Raw genomic sequence first — 13669 nt, 5'->3', positions numbered from 1 at the left:
GGAAACAGTGGAAACTGAAGGACAAAAGCTGCTACATGACAAAGCCCTCTGCTATAGAACTAACCTGACATGACAGAACATGGACAACGAAATCACAGGAAGCCACTGGTAACACAGACCAGTATTTATAGCACCATCCTTTGGAACATGAGTTAGAGGTGATCAGAAATAGGTGGCACAGAGATGACAACATGTCCATTCATATCCAAGGTCAACAGGAGGAACACCAACACCTAAAACTGCTGAGATCCCAGCTTTTCACCCCATTGTGAAAAATGTCACCATGGCCAGGAGGAATAGCACCAATACAGTGGACGATAAAGAGAAAAAGGACACGCATAAGAACAAGTCAAGCCAAGTCCCCATATTTACAGTATACCTGTGGGAACATTGTTATTCCATGTGTGTCTGGAGTATCTGAAAGGAGGATTTCCACAAAGTATCACATTCCTGTGTTTTTCAAACCCAGCAACACCCTGAGACATGAATGGTTCATCCCCAAAGACTGCACGTATCACACCCAGAAGAGTAACTTGGTTTATGCATCCCACTGCAGTGAGGAATGGACTGACCTATATAGTGGAGAAACTAAACAACCCTTAAAACCTTACATGGGTCAACAGAGGAGAACCAACTCCCCAGAACAGGACTGAGCTGTCTGCATGCATCTGCAGGAAAAGGGAGACTCTTTCGAGGATACAAATGTGCACATTTTGGACAGAGAAGACTGATGATTTGAAACGGGAGTGAAGGAAGCCATCTATGTCAAAAATGAGTAACCATCAGGTCTGCGGCATAACCTAGCCCCCACTCACAGTGCTGCTCTTTCAACTTTTCCCAGGAGACAAAAACAACTTTCATTCAGCCTCATGTGACCTCAGATGAGTTACACTCAAATGACCATTGTTAACAACCTACAGCTTCGCAGTGACTGTTGTTGTGGTTCAAAAGCAGATTCTATCACTTAAGAATGATGAGACGATGGTGTTTTGATTCAGTGAGCCAGACCTTCAGAAAAAAAACACATTTGCACCATGGGAACACATTTAGGGACATGTTTCCTTTTGTTGCCACCAACACAGTGTCAATCCTTTTAGCATCAAAAGGTAAAGGTTACATTTTAATTACCTCTACTTTACAGGAAATGATAAGCCTCATAACAGCGTGATTACTTTGCTTCAAAGTTCATTATGTCTCTCTCTGAATATTCTTTTATGTGATTGAGTTGAAGTGAATAAGGTACATTTTTCTCATTTCGAAGCAAAAAAACAAAAGTGATTGAATGACTACTGTAGTTAGGAAGTACAATAAAAATGTATCCCACTGGAGAAGAAGTTATTGCTCTCTGAGGTCCAATATGAGAGAAGCAGCCGTCCATCCATCAGTGGTTTGACCTGACTCACACATGCATTTGAGTAAGCATAATAATGTATCACTAGAATGCAAACCTCTGCCAAAGCTACCTACATCCCCAGAAAATGTTATCACAAATCCATCCTTTACTTTTTGAGTTATGCTGCTAATAAAACAGACATATGCCGGCAAAAACATTATCTCTTTTGTGGAGGTAATAATAAAATGTTTAATGCTTACAGTAATAAACTGAGCATAGATATATTACCAGAATAATTGCTGCTCTGTGGATCTTTTTTCTGCTTGGCTCCATGTAGCTAATTGTAAGCTTTGCTTGCTAGACACATTTATCTACATGTAGTGTAGCTGTATTTTTCTGTCTTAATTGTATCTTGCTTGTGTAATTGTCCAATATATCTGGCAAGTGGTGTAAGCTGAGTGGGAGCGACTCCTTCATTTAGACTGAAGACAAAATGAATTACACAGTGAATATTTACATGCAACTTTCCTAATGTGACTTGGAGGCACATTAGGAAAGTTATGGGGTCATTTAAAAATATTGAAGCTTAAGTCATGACACAGAGACAAGGGGCGGAGTGAATGGTGAAATGTTATCTGATACTGAGGCTACAGATGCTACATCAGTATTGCACATATACTCTATGGTTTTATGTTTATTTCCACAATCATGTCAACATCAGTCACAGATTGTTTGCAGTCACGAGTGGTAATAGAAAAATAATGGGCTTTTCTGCAGATTCTGAGAGTAAAATACACCTACAGCTACCTCTTTTTAATTACTCTGGGATGAAAATGCCTGCATGTGTGTTCACATACTGACTGTGTCTGCCAGTCTGAGCCACGACAGAGTCCCTGTGCTTGTAGCATGTTGATCTCCTGCTGACCACTTCACATTCAGATTGAAGCGCAGAGATGGACAGGTGGTTGGCTTGGAATAGAACCTCCTTAACACCGTAAACATTTGGTTAATATACCTCATCACTTCCCCATTGAGCTGACTTTCACTTTCCATTCGCACGGCAATGAAAAAAGCACCCCTGAAATTCAATGTCTCGCACGGGTCATTGATATTTATGCTTGCAAACGCAATTTGTTTAATTACACACAGAAATATTTGTATCTTAATTTCTTTCCTCATTGGATGAAGGAGGAACAAGGGATCCATATGAAAAACCCGGTGTTATTAATTATGATGTATATTCTATCTTCATTTTCTCCTCCTGTGGCCTTTTCTCTGTGACTGTATGTTCTCTTTCCAAACATGGACGTACTCAGCAGCCGCTGTTGTTCGCCGTGCTTCCCTTGTGTTCTTTTGTGTTTCCTGTTAAGCATCACACAATACATTTGCCTCCACACTGCCTCTTCTTCCATGCTCTCTTTCTCTCGCTCTCTCTCTCTCACTCTGTGGATATATGTGTTTCTGTCTTTGTGCCTCTCTTCTTCACTTGGTTTCCTCTCATCTCCTTCCCACATACACTCAGTGTCCTTCTACTGTGGGCAGTGTATATGTGCACAGAAGCACTTGAGACCAACTTTTGATTTTTTCATACCAGCAAGCCACTTAGCAGCTTTATATAGCAACTACCCAAAGGAAAGGATTAACATCAGGAAACATCAACAGAATGGCTCACAGTGATACAACACATATGCTTACACGCAACTCACATGCACACACATGCAAACCCAGCAAGCTCCTTTTACTCAATGAGCCTTAGCCTACCACACTGCACTCCTGTCAGCCACCTTTATGATTCATTATTATGTTAGTATCCCAGCAGATGCTCCTATTCTTATGGGATTGTGGTGCAGAGTATAAACCAGCATTTCATCACACAGAGTGGAAAAAGCACATTAGACTTTTAAAAAAACAGTGCAGCCAGCAAGCTAACTGCTCAGTGATTTGATCGCATCCTTTGTCCCAGTCAGGTGAAGCTGATTGTGTCACTTTTGTGCTCATTGGGCATTCCTGTCAGCCACTCGCCACTTAACACCCCAGTTGTTGTACATGTTTGCAGCCTCAGCACATAGGCTACAGTGCATACTCTGACTTGCTCGTCCACAGGGTTGGCTTCTCACCTCACAAACACACTAATACACACACACACATTAAAACATTCTTCATTATCATTCCAGAGCTGATAGGCTCTAATTATCTGCCGTGCCTCTGATTAGTCTCTTTGTAACAAGCTAATTAGATGGAGCCTTGTAAAATCATCACTACCATTACCACAGAGACATGGCTGGGAAAGACACCAACAAGCAGGAGGCAAGGAATGTATCTGGCAAGGCTGCCCGCAAAGATTTGATAGTCAACTAAATGTTAAGTGCTGGAGCTCTGATTTCTTTTTGATTAAGTGCCTTTTAAACCCCTCTGCTTTGCAAAGGAACCTTTATCCTTTCTCATTATTCATCATCGAAGGAATCTTCCGTCTTGTGAGGCAGGATGATCTGGCTTAAATCGCCTAAACTGCCGCTGTTGACATATAAGGAGATAGCATCTAAACATTGATGAGTTTCTCTGGCCCTACGATACTGTGGCCATTTATCCAAAACCAACTATCGTTGGATGCAAGTCAGAACTTTTCTCTCAGCAGAGCAACTTTAAAGCTTAAGCAGAAGCCTAGATTAATTCTCTCCTCTCGCTTCTTCCACCCTCTGTTATTATCTCTCTAACAATCCTTTTAGAAGCTGTCACACACTTTATGGCTATTGTGTTTCAGCTGTGGACACTCCAGAACTAGTCACAGCACATTGTATTTTCCATCAAAATGCAACATACTGTAACTGTAAGCCAGTTAAAAAAGAAATTGGAATTGTGATCTCAGCAGCTGTTTTTCTAAGTTCCAACTCATTTGAGCGAACTCTTGGTACTGTGAAAGATTTATTACAGCAATTGCTACTGTTTTAAGACTTTATATCGTTTGCTGTTTGCTTGAACTGCTTGTTGACAACTCCAGGTTTTTGTCTATAATTGACTTTGAAGAGACACTAAATCTTAGTTCATTTGATCTGCCAGTTTTTAATGAAGATTATTAGCCCGATAGTCCACTCACTGACAGGTTTTACAAGTCACTGGTAATTGCCGCTAATTGGCTCCAGATCGTCAGTCGACAGGTGTCACATTTCCATCATGCAGGAAATTATATTCAAGTCTGCGATGACCAATCAGAGACCAGGATGGGTTGAATGGCTGATGAGAAATTGAAAAACGAGATATTGATCACAGGCAGCTTGATTGTTGATCTGTAGAAAATGAGTTAAATTAACCCTGGTTTCATACATTTTGACACAACAAGACACAAGTTGTTGACCTAAGTCGTTTTTTTTTTTCCACAGTAAAAGCACACCTGTTGACTCAGCCCTCAGTGAAATGATGCATCGCAAACCCCTGCTGCGTTTGTCTTAGATTTAAAAGTCCATTTATAGCCTGTGGTCAAACACAGGAGACCTTTTACATAATAGGATTTGAAATCCATAGTCACTTTTAGCCCTTGGGTAAATTACCTCTGTGCTTAAGTGTGTACTAGTGTGTGTGTAAGATAGAGAGAGTGTGTGAGTGTGTGTGTATGTAGGAGAGAGAGGGAGCAAGAGAGAGACATGTGATGAGACGCGTCAGCTCTCTCAAGTGTGCAAACATGTCTGGGTGTGGCAACACAACTTGCCTGTGTGTCAAATCCTTGTGCTTGTGTTTGAATCTGTGTGTGCATATGTCTGTGCGTTTGTCCTGGCAGCGGGGGTTTCCTCTCTGGGGCGAGGCAGATGGCCTCTGTGGATTGCAGCCTACTGAACTGGTTGGCAGCTCTTCTGACATTCCTTCATGCCACGTTGACACAAGATCACAGTCAATATTTGTGGAAATAGTGTCTAAGCCCACAATGCTCTACTTCTGCAGGAATAGATGCTACACAAAAAGTGCCCTACATCGAGCCTCTGACAGTGTAAGAAGTTTTTTATGCACAGTTTCCAGGTCGTGTCATGGTATTTAATGTGGATAACAATCTCCTCCTATCAGCACGCTGTGCTCTTGTCATATAGACTGCAATGCAGTTGTACACAGGTTCTCCCTCAGAGCTGCTGTGCACTCATGCTGTCTGCTCCAGCTCAGGGTGACTGAGTTGGTAATTGGATTCTTGGAATCTTCTTATTGCCTCCCCAATGAGGCAGTGTGCAGGTGACAAAATGCATGCAGCCACGAGGCATCATCCCTTGGCCCCCGTGGGAAGATCAAGGGAGTTTTGCACAGACTTGGTAGATGAGACTGCGGCTGAGGCTGTATCTCATGGGAACTTGGGTGTCTGGATGTCTCGGGAATGGGTGCATGACGTCATGTCCTACAACCTCTACCACAGGCCCAAATAGCTTTCCTTATATCCACTCACAGCAATCTCCCAAACCCAGCAGCTATGGTGAAGCACAAGGAAGCAGAAAGATAGCGGGTTTATAACTGCCATGATACGGATGGTTACAGTGGTGGTTGACTTTGACCAGAACTTTAAGCTCAAGTGGAACTGTACCAGCGTCAGTTCTGCATTGCAAATATAAGAAACGTGATTTGTTGTAAATCTTGCTGCAGGATATTTGGCTCACCTGTTCCCTCCGCTGACTCGCTGTTTTCTGCTGCTTTGGATTCCCCTGACTGCTTGTCTTGCCTCTACACACACAGTTACATGACAGCTGTCACTTTCAGTAACCACAACTCGCTCACTATCTCTGCAATATCCCCCAGGCCCAGATTGGTACCTGAACAAGGTGAAGCTGAAGATCATTGATGTCAATGACAACGTACCCGAGTGGAATATGAAGCCTTACCCTTACTTGGCTGTGGTGTCCCCCAAGGCCCCCATGGGAACGTTTGTCTACCAGCTCCAGGCTCATGATGGTGACGAGGGTAAAAGCGGACAGGTGGAATACTTCGTGTCGGATGGTAAGCATGCACACAGACACAAACATACACAAATGCACACAATAAAAGAAGGAGATGGTATGAAAATAGTTTGTGCTGTTGTTAAAATAGGTTGACAGGCTATAAAGCCTTCAAAATGAATCCAACTTGTCAGACACCAGCACAGTAGAACAGACCGACAGCCACAGGCGTTCACACATTCATTCATGCATCCATACACTCTTTAGGTATCCATTAGTTTTTGTGTTGTTCTGTCACCCTGTCTCTCTCCCTCTCTGCCTCTGTGTCTCACTCGATCTTGTACACATACACACACACACACACATACACAATCACAGACTCAGCCAGAGGCCAATCGCACATTTGTTTATGCACTTATCATGCACTGCCTTCTATCTGTCTGCTTCTCTCTGTTTCATAGACACGCATGATCAGGGAACACTCGCGCACACAAAGGCGTGCATGCACAGCAGGCCTTTGGAAGTCAGCCAGAGTAGTGTACCCCCTGGTGGTTGAGGGGATGGAGATTTGTTGGCATGTCAAAGATGGGGTTGTGCGCTAATCTTGCCAATGGGGCTTTACAAAACCCTGCTGACTTCCCCAGACTCGCATTAGTCCATCACACACTCCCTGATGTGAGTTAAGCTACAATTACAACAAGGTATGCGTGGTTTATATTTGACTATGCTAAGAACTCGTGTAAGTATGAGACTGGCTTACAAAGGCTTGAACAAGCTAACCCTTCAACTTAATCGGGACCCAATGTGAAGATTTCCCATGTATTAAACAACCCTCTTATCCTTGAGTGCAGACAGCCTGTCTCAACCAATTTTAGTATTTAACAGTACTGGAAAAGTTATTACTTTTTTGTATCACATTCAGCACATTTCTTTGCAAATAACTTTTAAACATATTTTTTTCAAAATCCTGCATTGTTTACATCCACATTTGGTTGTTGATTGATGCATCGCTACACAGCACTGCCAACAACTGTCAGTCAGAAGAACTATCAGTGTATCTCGTTTTAAATCCTGTTTTACACGCATCGTTGCACACAACCCCCCCCCCCCCACACACACACACACACACACACACACACACACTACAAACACAATGAAGACTCACCGTCTGTCTGTGGCTCAGTCTCAGTGTTTTAATATGAAGCCTCTTGTTGATCTGTACAAATGCGCTGTGATTCTCTGTCCTCTTCTCCTGATGCGGTGACGTCTACATATACATTTACACGCGTGTGTGAAAAGTAGTCCAAGCTGAGAGGTTACACTGGTCACACAGTTGAAGCAGATTTTCTCCAGTCTCCCTGCAGCATGTTTTAACTGTATCATGCTGGTTAGACCTTTCTAAAATGACGTCTGCAGCCTTCACAGTGCATGGAGTGGGAAAAAAGTAGTGGCAGTACCATATGAGGCATGTATGTGTGTTGGTATTACTGTTAGTATTACTAAATCATTAAACACTAAATTATGAACATATTCAGTAAACAAAAGATACCAGCAGATGTTAGTGATGTTCACAACATCTATTTATTTAGTTTAATTTTCAAAATTAATGTTCTGACTTATGTTAAACATTTTGCCACCTTTTATTTGGTGCCTTGTTATTATGTTGTCCTCCAGGACAAATAAATGTGGCAAGAAGCCTGTGAATATAACTAAACATTAGTTTTTAAAAAATGAAACACTTTTACTAAATAGTGTTCGTGTTCTCCTTCTACTTCAGGCTCTTCTCCCCTTAGTGGGCACCACAGTGGTTCTTCTGCCTGATAGATATTGTTCTTGTTCTAATACAAACAATGAAAATAAAAACTAGTCTAGACACTAAAAACAAACACTAGACTCTCAGTAGAATGGGTGAACGTCACGTAGTGCACCCTGAGATATTATTATTCTGGGCCATAATAATGAATTGGACAGATAACCTAAACAGAATACCGGCACTTTTATTTGCATAATGGAACTCAAAATAGTAAAACAAAGTTTTGGTACTTTAAGCACTGAGCCGCATGAAAACGATAGTTTGTTGTAAATGTGGTTAAAGTTAAGTACTGTAAACGTATTCTCAAAGAAGAATTTGACTTCATGCAGTCTTTTAATGAGGCATGTGGTTAGTAAATAGATAGAATAATATATCTGCTGGTTTCCACTGTTATGGGTAGCTCATGTGTCCTAATTCTAGTAACTAGTGAATACTACTGTTGCTGAAAGTGTTATAATGTTTGATGCTTCAAATATTATGTCATTGAAAATCCTGCAGTTTTTATCCATGTTTTTTTTTTTTTCTGCTGAATAATTTTCTCCTGCCTCTTGTATCATAAGTTATGTTCATTCTTAATTGTCATTCTCCTTTACAATAATTCACCACCTGTTTGCAATTACTTTGACAAAGATGTTAAAATACAATTTATGATGCAACAGCCACATAAGCATGTATGCCAAGTCCAACAACTTTGGGTTTTTAAACTTTTTGGGCTTCTCCTTTTTTTTCTGTCGCATGGGTTTCATTAAAAACTGGCAGTCAGTCACTTATCATTCAGTCAGGCAGATGGCAGAGAGCCATAGATGGTAAGGAAGAGAGCAGAATTGCTCATTAATTCACAAAGAGGAACTATAATGCAGTCTTTGCCTCGCCATTCACAGGAACACGACTTTGTTTAATTTAAGTTTAATGGCCCCAATGCACTGTTACACATCAATCGCAACCCTTTAAACACAGATAGAAAAAAATCCTAATGTTACTGCTCACACAGTATAACATCAAGTAAAAGTAAAAAATGCATAATAAAGGGTAAAATGCACAATTACAAGTAAAGCCCTGGTGCACAAAATGATCCACAATAGAGCACCACTTTTAATTTATCAAATGGACCATCACCTTGGAAATCGATATGTTCCCCACTCTACTTGTCTGTCACAGACGATATTTGAAAATAAGAAAATATTGACAAACTTAAAAAAAGACCCCCCCAAAAAAGACCAGGCACTCAGACATCGCAAATCTTGGGCCATAACCTATATCCACAGGAAATGCAATCAAAATCAGTTGTTTACTTTTTGAGTTATGCTGCTCAAAGTCAAACGTAACCTCCCTGACAGATGTAATTATTACTTTTCTGGGGATTTATTCTAAAATTATTTGAATGGAAAAATATGGTTATAATTCAAAATATATACGTGTTTGTTTGTTTGTTTGTCTCATGTTTGTGTATATTCATGGGGAAATGACAGATTAAATAGATGGTGTAAATACAAAAATGTGATTTGCTTTGAAAGGGATCTCTGTTGTAGTGATATGTTTAACCTGTCATTTTATGTTTTACCTATCTGTTTTTAGTGTACTACATTTCATTGTGCATATAATAATGTATTATTGGGGATGTTTCCACAAAGACTGTTAAGTGTACCAAATATGCACAATGCTCTGGAAAAAAGTACCTGCACAATGAATTCTTGTTCATTTAAATTGAGCTTAAAGTCAAGGCCAAATGTCTCATACTGCCTGAATATAAAACAGTAATTAAAGATTCATCTTAATAAAGCTGCTTTAAATATTTCAATCCATTGGGTGGCATTTCTTTGTAGACTATGCATATGTTAGAATGATAAGTGAACCAAATCAAGGCCTTTTGAGCAGAATTTCCATGGTACATGCTGGTACAAAACTGGCCATTTGAACATGAAAAACTATATATATAAAAAAGTGTGTGTAAGTGTGTTGTGAGCCTTAAATCGAGCAAAACTAGCAAGGGCAGACTCTTTCAAAATATCATTTTGGGTAACATTTCAGAGTTATTATTCAAGCCAGCAGCATTGGATTGGTTTGAATCCAATTCTAGCAAATAATCTTATTGCATTTGCCTGCAGGTGGTGACGGCTGCTTTGCAGTGGACAAGAACACAGGCCAGGTGGTGACCACAGGGCTGGCTCTTCAGAGGGACAGAGAGTACTTGTTGAGTGTGGTGGCCCTTGATGGCCTCGGCAGCCGCAGTGCCCCTGCTATGCTCTCTGTAATGGCAGGAGCCAGAGCACCACAATTTACCAATATTAGCTATGCCATCTCCATTCCAGAGAACACGCCTGAAGGACAGCCGTGAGTATAACAGCCTTTCACTCATACTAAACAGGGAGAAGTTTGGGCTGTGTGATACAAGTAACTACAGCCACACATTAAATTTTATGTAAGGCTTGGTATTGGAACTTCAATAATTTTGTGATATTGACTGGAATTTGGGCCGGGTATTGAACTTCAAAACCTTTGTGGTATTGAATATCAAAAACTATCTTGACATTGGCTGTCAAATTTTGGTACCTAAGGAGATGATATCATCAGCTTCTGTGAATCAATACAGCTGCAGCATGCTGTTTGACTTGGATCTAACAGTGCCTGTGATTGGCTGTCTCTTGGTATGCAGGACGTTGAACAACTCGACAGTGCAAGGAATAAAAAAAAAGAGAGCAGTAAGTTGCTCCGCATCTGGACTGGCTAAAACAAAAGACTTGTACTTTGTTGTGTAATGCAGTGTTTCTCAATCCTCAATCGTGGAGATCCACTGTCCTGTATGTTTTAGTTTCCTTGTTCCAACACACCTGATTCAAATAGTCAGCTCATCAACAAGCTCTGCAAAAGCCTGGTTACGATCCATTAAGTTGAATCAGAGGTGTTGTGTTGCAGCAGGGAAACCTCTAAAACAGGGGTCTCAAACTCAAATGACCTGGGGGCCAATGCGCATCTATTGTGGTAAAGAGGGGGCCGGCCTAGAGAACAAAAATTGGGAAAAAAACAACTGTTCACAATATTGCATCATGATATCACACGTATAATTAATAATACTATTTATGATGCAAGATGAATGTATTAATATCAAAAACAGACATTTATTTTAAATTACAATAATAATAGTGTGGACAACTGTCATTAAAATTCGTACCACGAGCCATTTCGGCCACTGCCATTCGTGGCTCGGGCCCTAACAAGTGTATTTATATAAATAATTCAATGTTGTATATGATATATTTAATAATGGGATAATTATGACCAAATGTCTTATTATTACTGTAACATTGCTAGCAAACATATATTATATTCTATCACCTCGCTGGCAGCTGTGCCTCAGCTGCACACTGTGTTTAAAAGACGGTGAGGTCGTGGGCCATGTTTTCATTATAACATGATATTAAATGGGGGGCCACATGTAATCGATTGGGGGGTTGCATGTGGCCCCCGGGCCGCCAGTTTGAGACCCCTGCTCTAAAACATGCAAGGCAGTGGATCCTCAGGAACAGGATTGAGAAACACTGTCGTAATGTAATGTTTTTCAAAGTCTGTATATATATATATATATATACACACACACATATATATATATATACATATATATAACAACATAAACAGACTGACTGACTGGAAAAAGACTCACATTTTTTTTGATTACGACATGCTGTCGCTGTGGCATCGATCACAATGTCATTGCTGTTCATTTCAATCCACAGTTGCAATTATTTTGTGTTGATGATGGAGTTGCACTGCTGTGTTAAGTCTTCTCCTGCACATCCCAAATATTCTCAGTGGGGCAGAGGTCTGGATTCTGTGGAGGCCAATCCATGTTGGAATATGCGTGGAAAAAAAATGATGACGTGATTATTCAGTATATTTTGGCAGTAGCCTGTCCTCATTTTTTGGACACATAACTTTGCTGAACCTAGACCTGACCAACTGAAGCAACTCCACAGTGGGAAGCGGGGACTGAAATTAGAAAGAAGCAAAATTCTGTTCAGCTGCTGTAGGTCAAGGTGCCGTTATTATTCATGTTGGCTCACATGGTCACTTTGTGCTGGGACATATTATCCGTGATTTATATCATCCGTGTTTTTCTGCTGTGCAAAAGACACATTGTCTGACTACAGGGTAAGAACACAGGTTCTGTAAAGTGTCAAACACTGGAAGTACATGTGTGAAAGCTATTATTTACTCGTTCATGTACAAGACGAGAGGTGTGCATCTACTACACAGTAAAGGAATTAAAACACATGCATGAACTGTATGCCTCAGCAGTATGAATTAAGATGCACACCTGTCTAAGGTGTGTCCGCACTCTTACTCTTGAGATCTACAGTATTCTGTGTGAATGATTATTAATGTGCTCTCACTCAGACATTTACTTATGTATATAATATATACATATATATATATATCATTTGATATATATCCACTCACATCATTCGAGAAAGCAAACTCTACTCTAGACCAGAAAACAAACATTGATACCTTCATAACAGCATCACACTTTTACACAGAACTGACAAGTATTGATGGACTGTGCTTATGACACGTAGTCAATGGGCCATATAGTAATTGATTTCATTATAGGGCAGTGCTGATGTAGGAAAGAGAGTTTCGATTTTAATTCAGAACGTGTGCAAGTGAAATTGAACGGCAAAAAGCTTTTCTTAAAAAAAAATAAAATAATAATAAATAAAAAAAATCTATTTCTCTTTGTTCCACAGCTTCCTTGTGGTGTTTGCCATTTCCTTCCAGCAGCAGCCAATCAGCTACAGTCTGCTCATCAATCCGAGTAGCCTTTTCAGCATCCGACAGGACACGGGTGAGATCAGCCTGACCAGAACGCTGGATTATGAGAGTGACCAGCGACGCTATCTGCTGATGGTGCGAGCCAGTGAGGAGCCCGGCAGCCTCAGCACTGCCACAGAGGTTAGTTTAGGAAGTGATACAGGCAGGCAGGCAGCAAGGAAAAAAAAAAAGTCACATAAGAGTTAATCTGCCACGCAAGCATTTTCTCCTATTGTGCTAAATTAAACTGAAATTAAAAAAAAAAAATGCTGTATTGCTGAGATTTGCTGTGCTGTGCTTCCCAATGGACTTTTGTAAAACTCTTAGTCAGAGCAGTTTTCAGCCTAAATGTTGTGTGGCTTATATCAGCAAACGGAGGGAGTAACAGCCGTGATCAGTGCTGACCTATTGACTAAACACTGCTTGGCGATAACCACAAGGGAAAGACAGCATATAGTTTGAAGCTGTGAGAAGGAACGGCATGGGCAAATTGTTTTGTAAGGTCAACAAGTGGACTGGGACGCTTAAATATTTTTTTCTTCTGCCCTTTCTTTCACCTTTTGTCCCTGTGTCTCACCAAGTTCTTTGTTGCTGAAGAGATCAACTGTGTAAAATACATGGGGAACGAAAATCCTAAATCTGAGAAATTCATTCACACAGACTCGTATTTGAAGATTAACTATTCATGAATTCAGTATCATTTAAATTATTTATTCAAATATATTTTACACTCAATTATCAAGTCATGCGCTCACTTTGCACCAAATATGTAGCAGGCAAGCTCTCCCTCTGCCCGCCTGGATGTTGTGG

At 40.5% G+C, this 13669-nt stretch overlaps 1 protein-coding gene across 1 annotated transcript in view; it reads left to right on the top strand.

Annotated features, from left to right (window-relative positions):
* LOC310930307 (neural-cadherin-like) overlaps positions 1-13669 on the top strand; it is a gene marked incomplete at both ends in the record, with an annotated part of 101715 nt that overhangs the window by 25674 nt on the left and 62372 nt on the right. The window contains 3 exons of the mRNA XM_083893240.1: positions 6101-6298; positions 10156-10381; positions 12796-13000. Coding sequence (XP_083749366.1) covers positions 6101-6298; positions 10156-10381; positions 12796-13000 — 629 coding nt within the window. The remainder of the gene's footprint in view (positions 1-6100; positions 6299-10155; positions 10382-12795; positions 13001-13669) is intronic.

Source organism: Microchirus variegatus, assembly GCF_963457635.1.
Source record: "Microchirus variegatus genome assembly, chromosome: 8".
NCBI lineage: Eukaryota > Metazoa > Chordata > Actinopteri > Pleuronectiformes > Soleidae > Microchirus > Microchirus variegatus.
The sequence above is the reverse complement of the archived record's forward strand: the minus strand, read 5'-3'. Positions and strand labels throughout refer to the sequence as shown.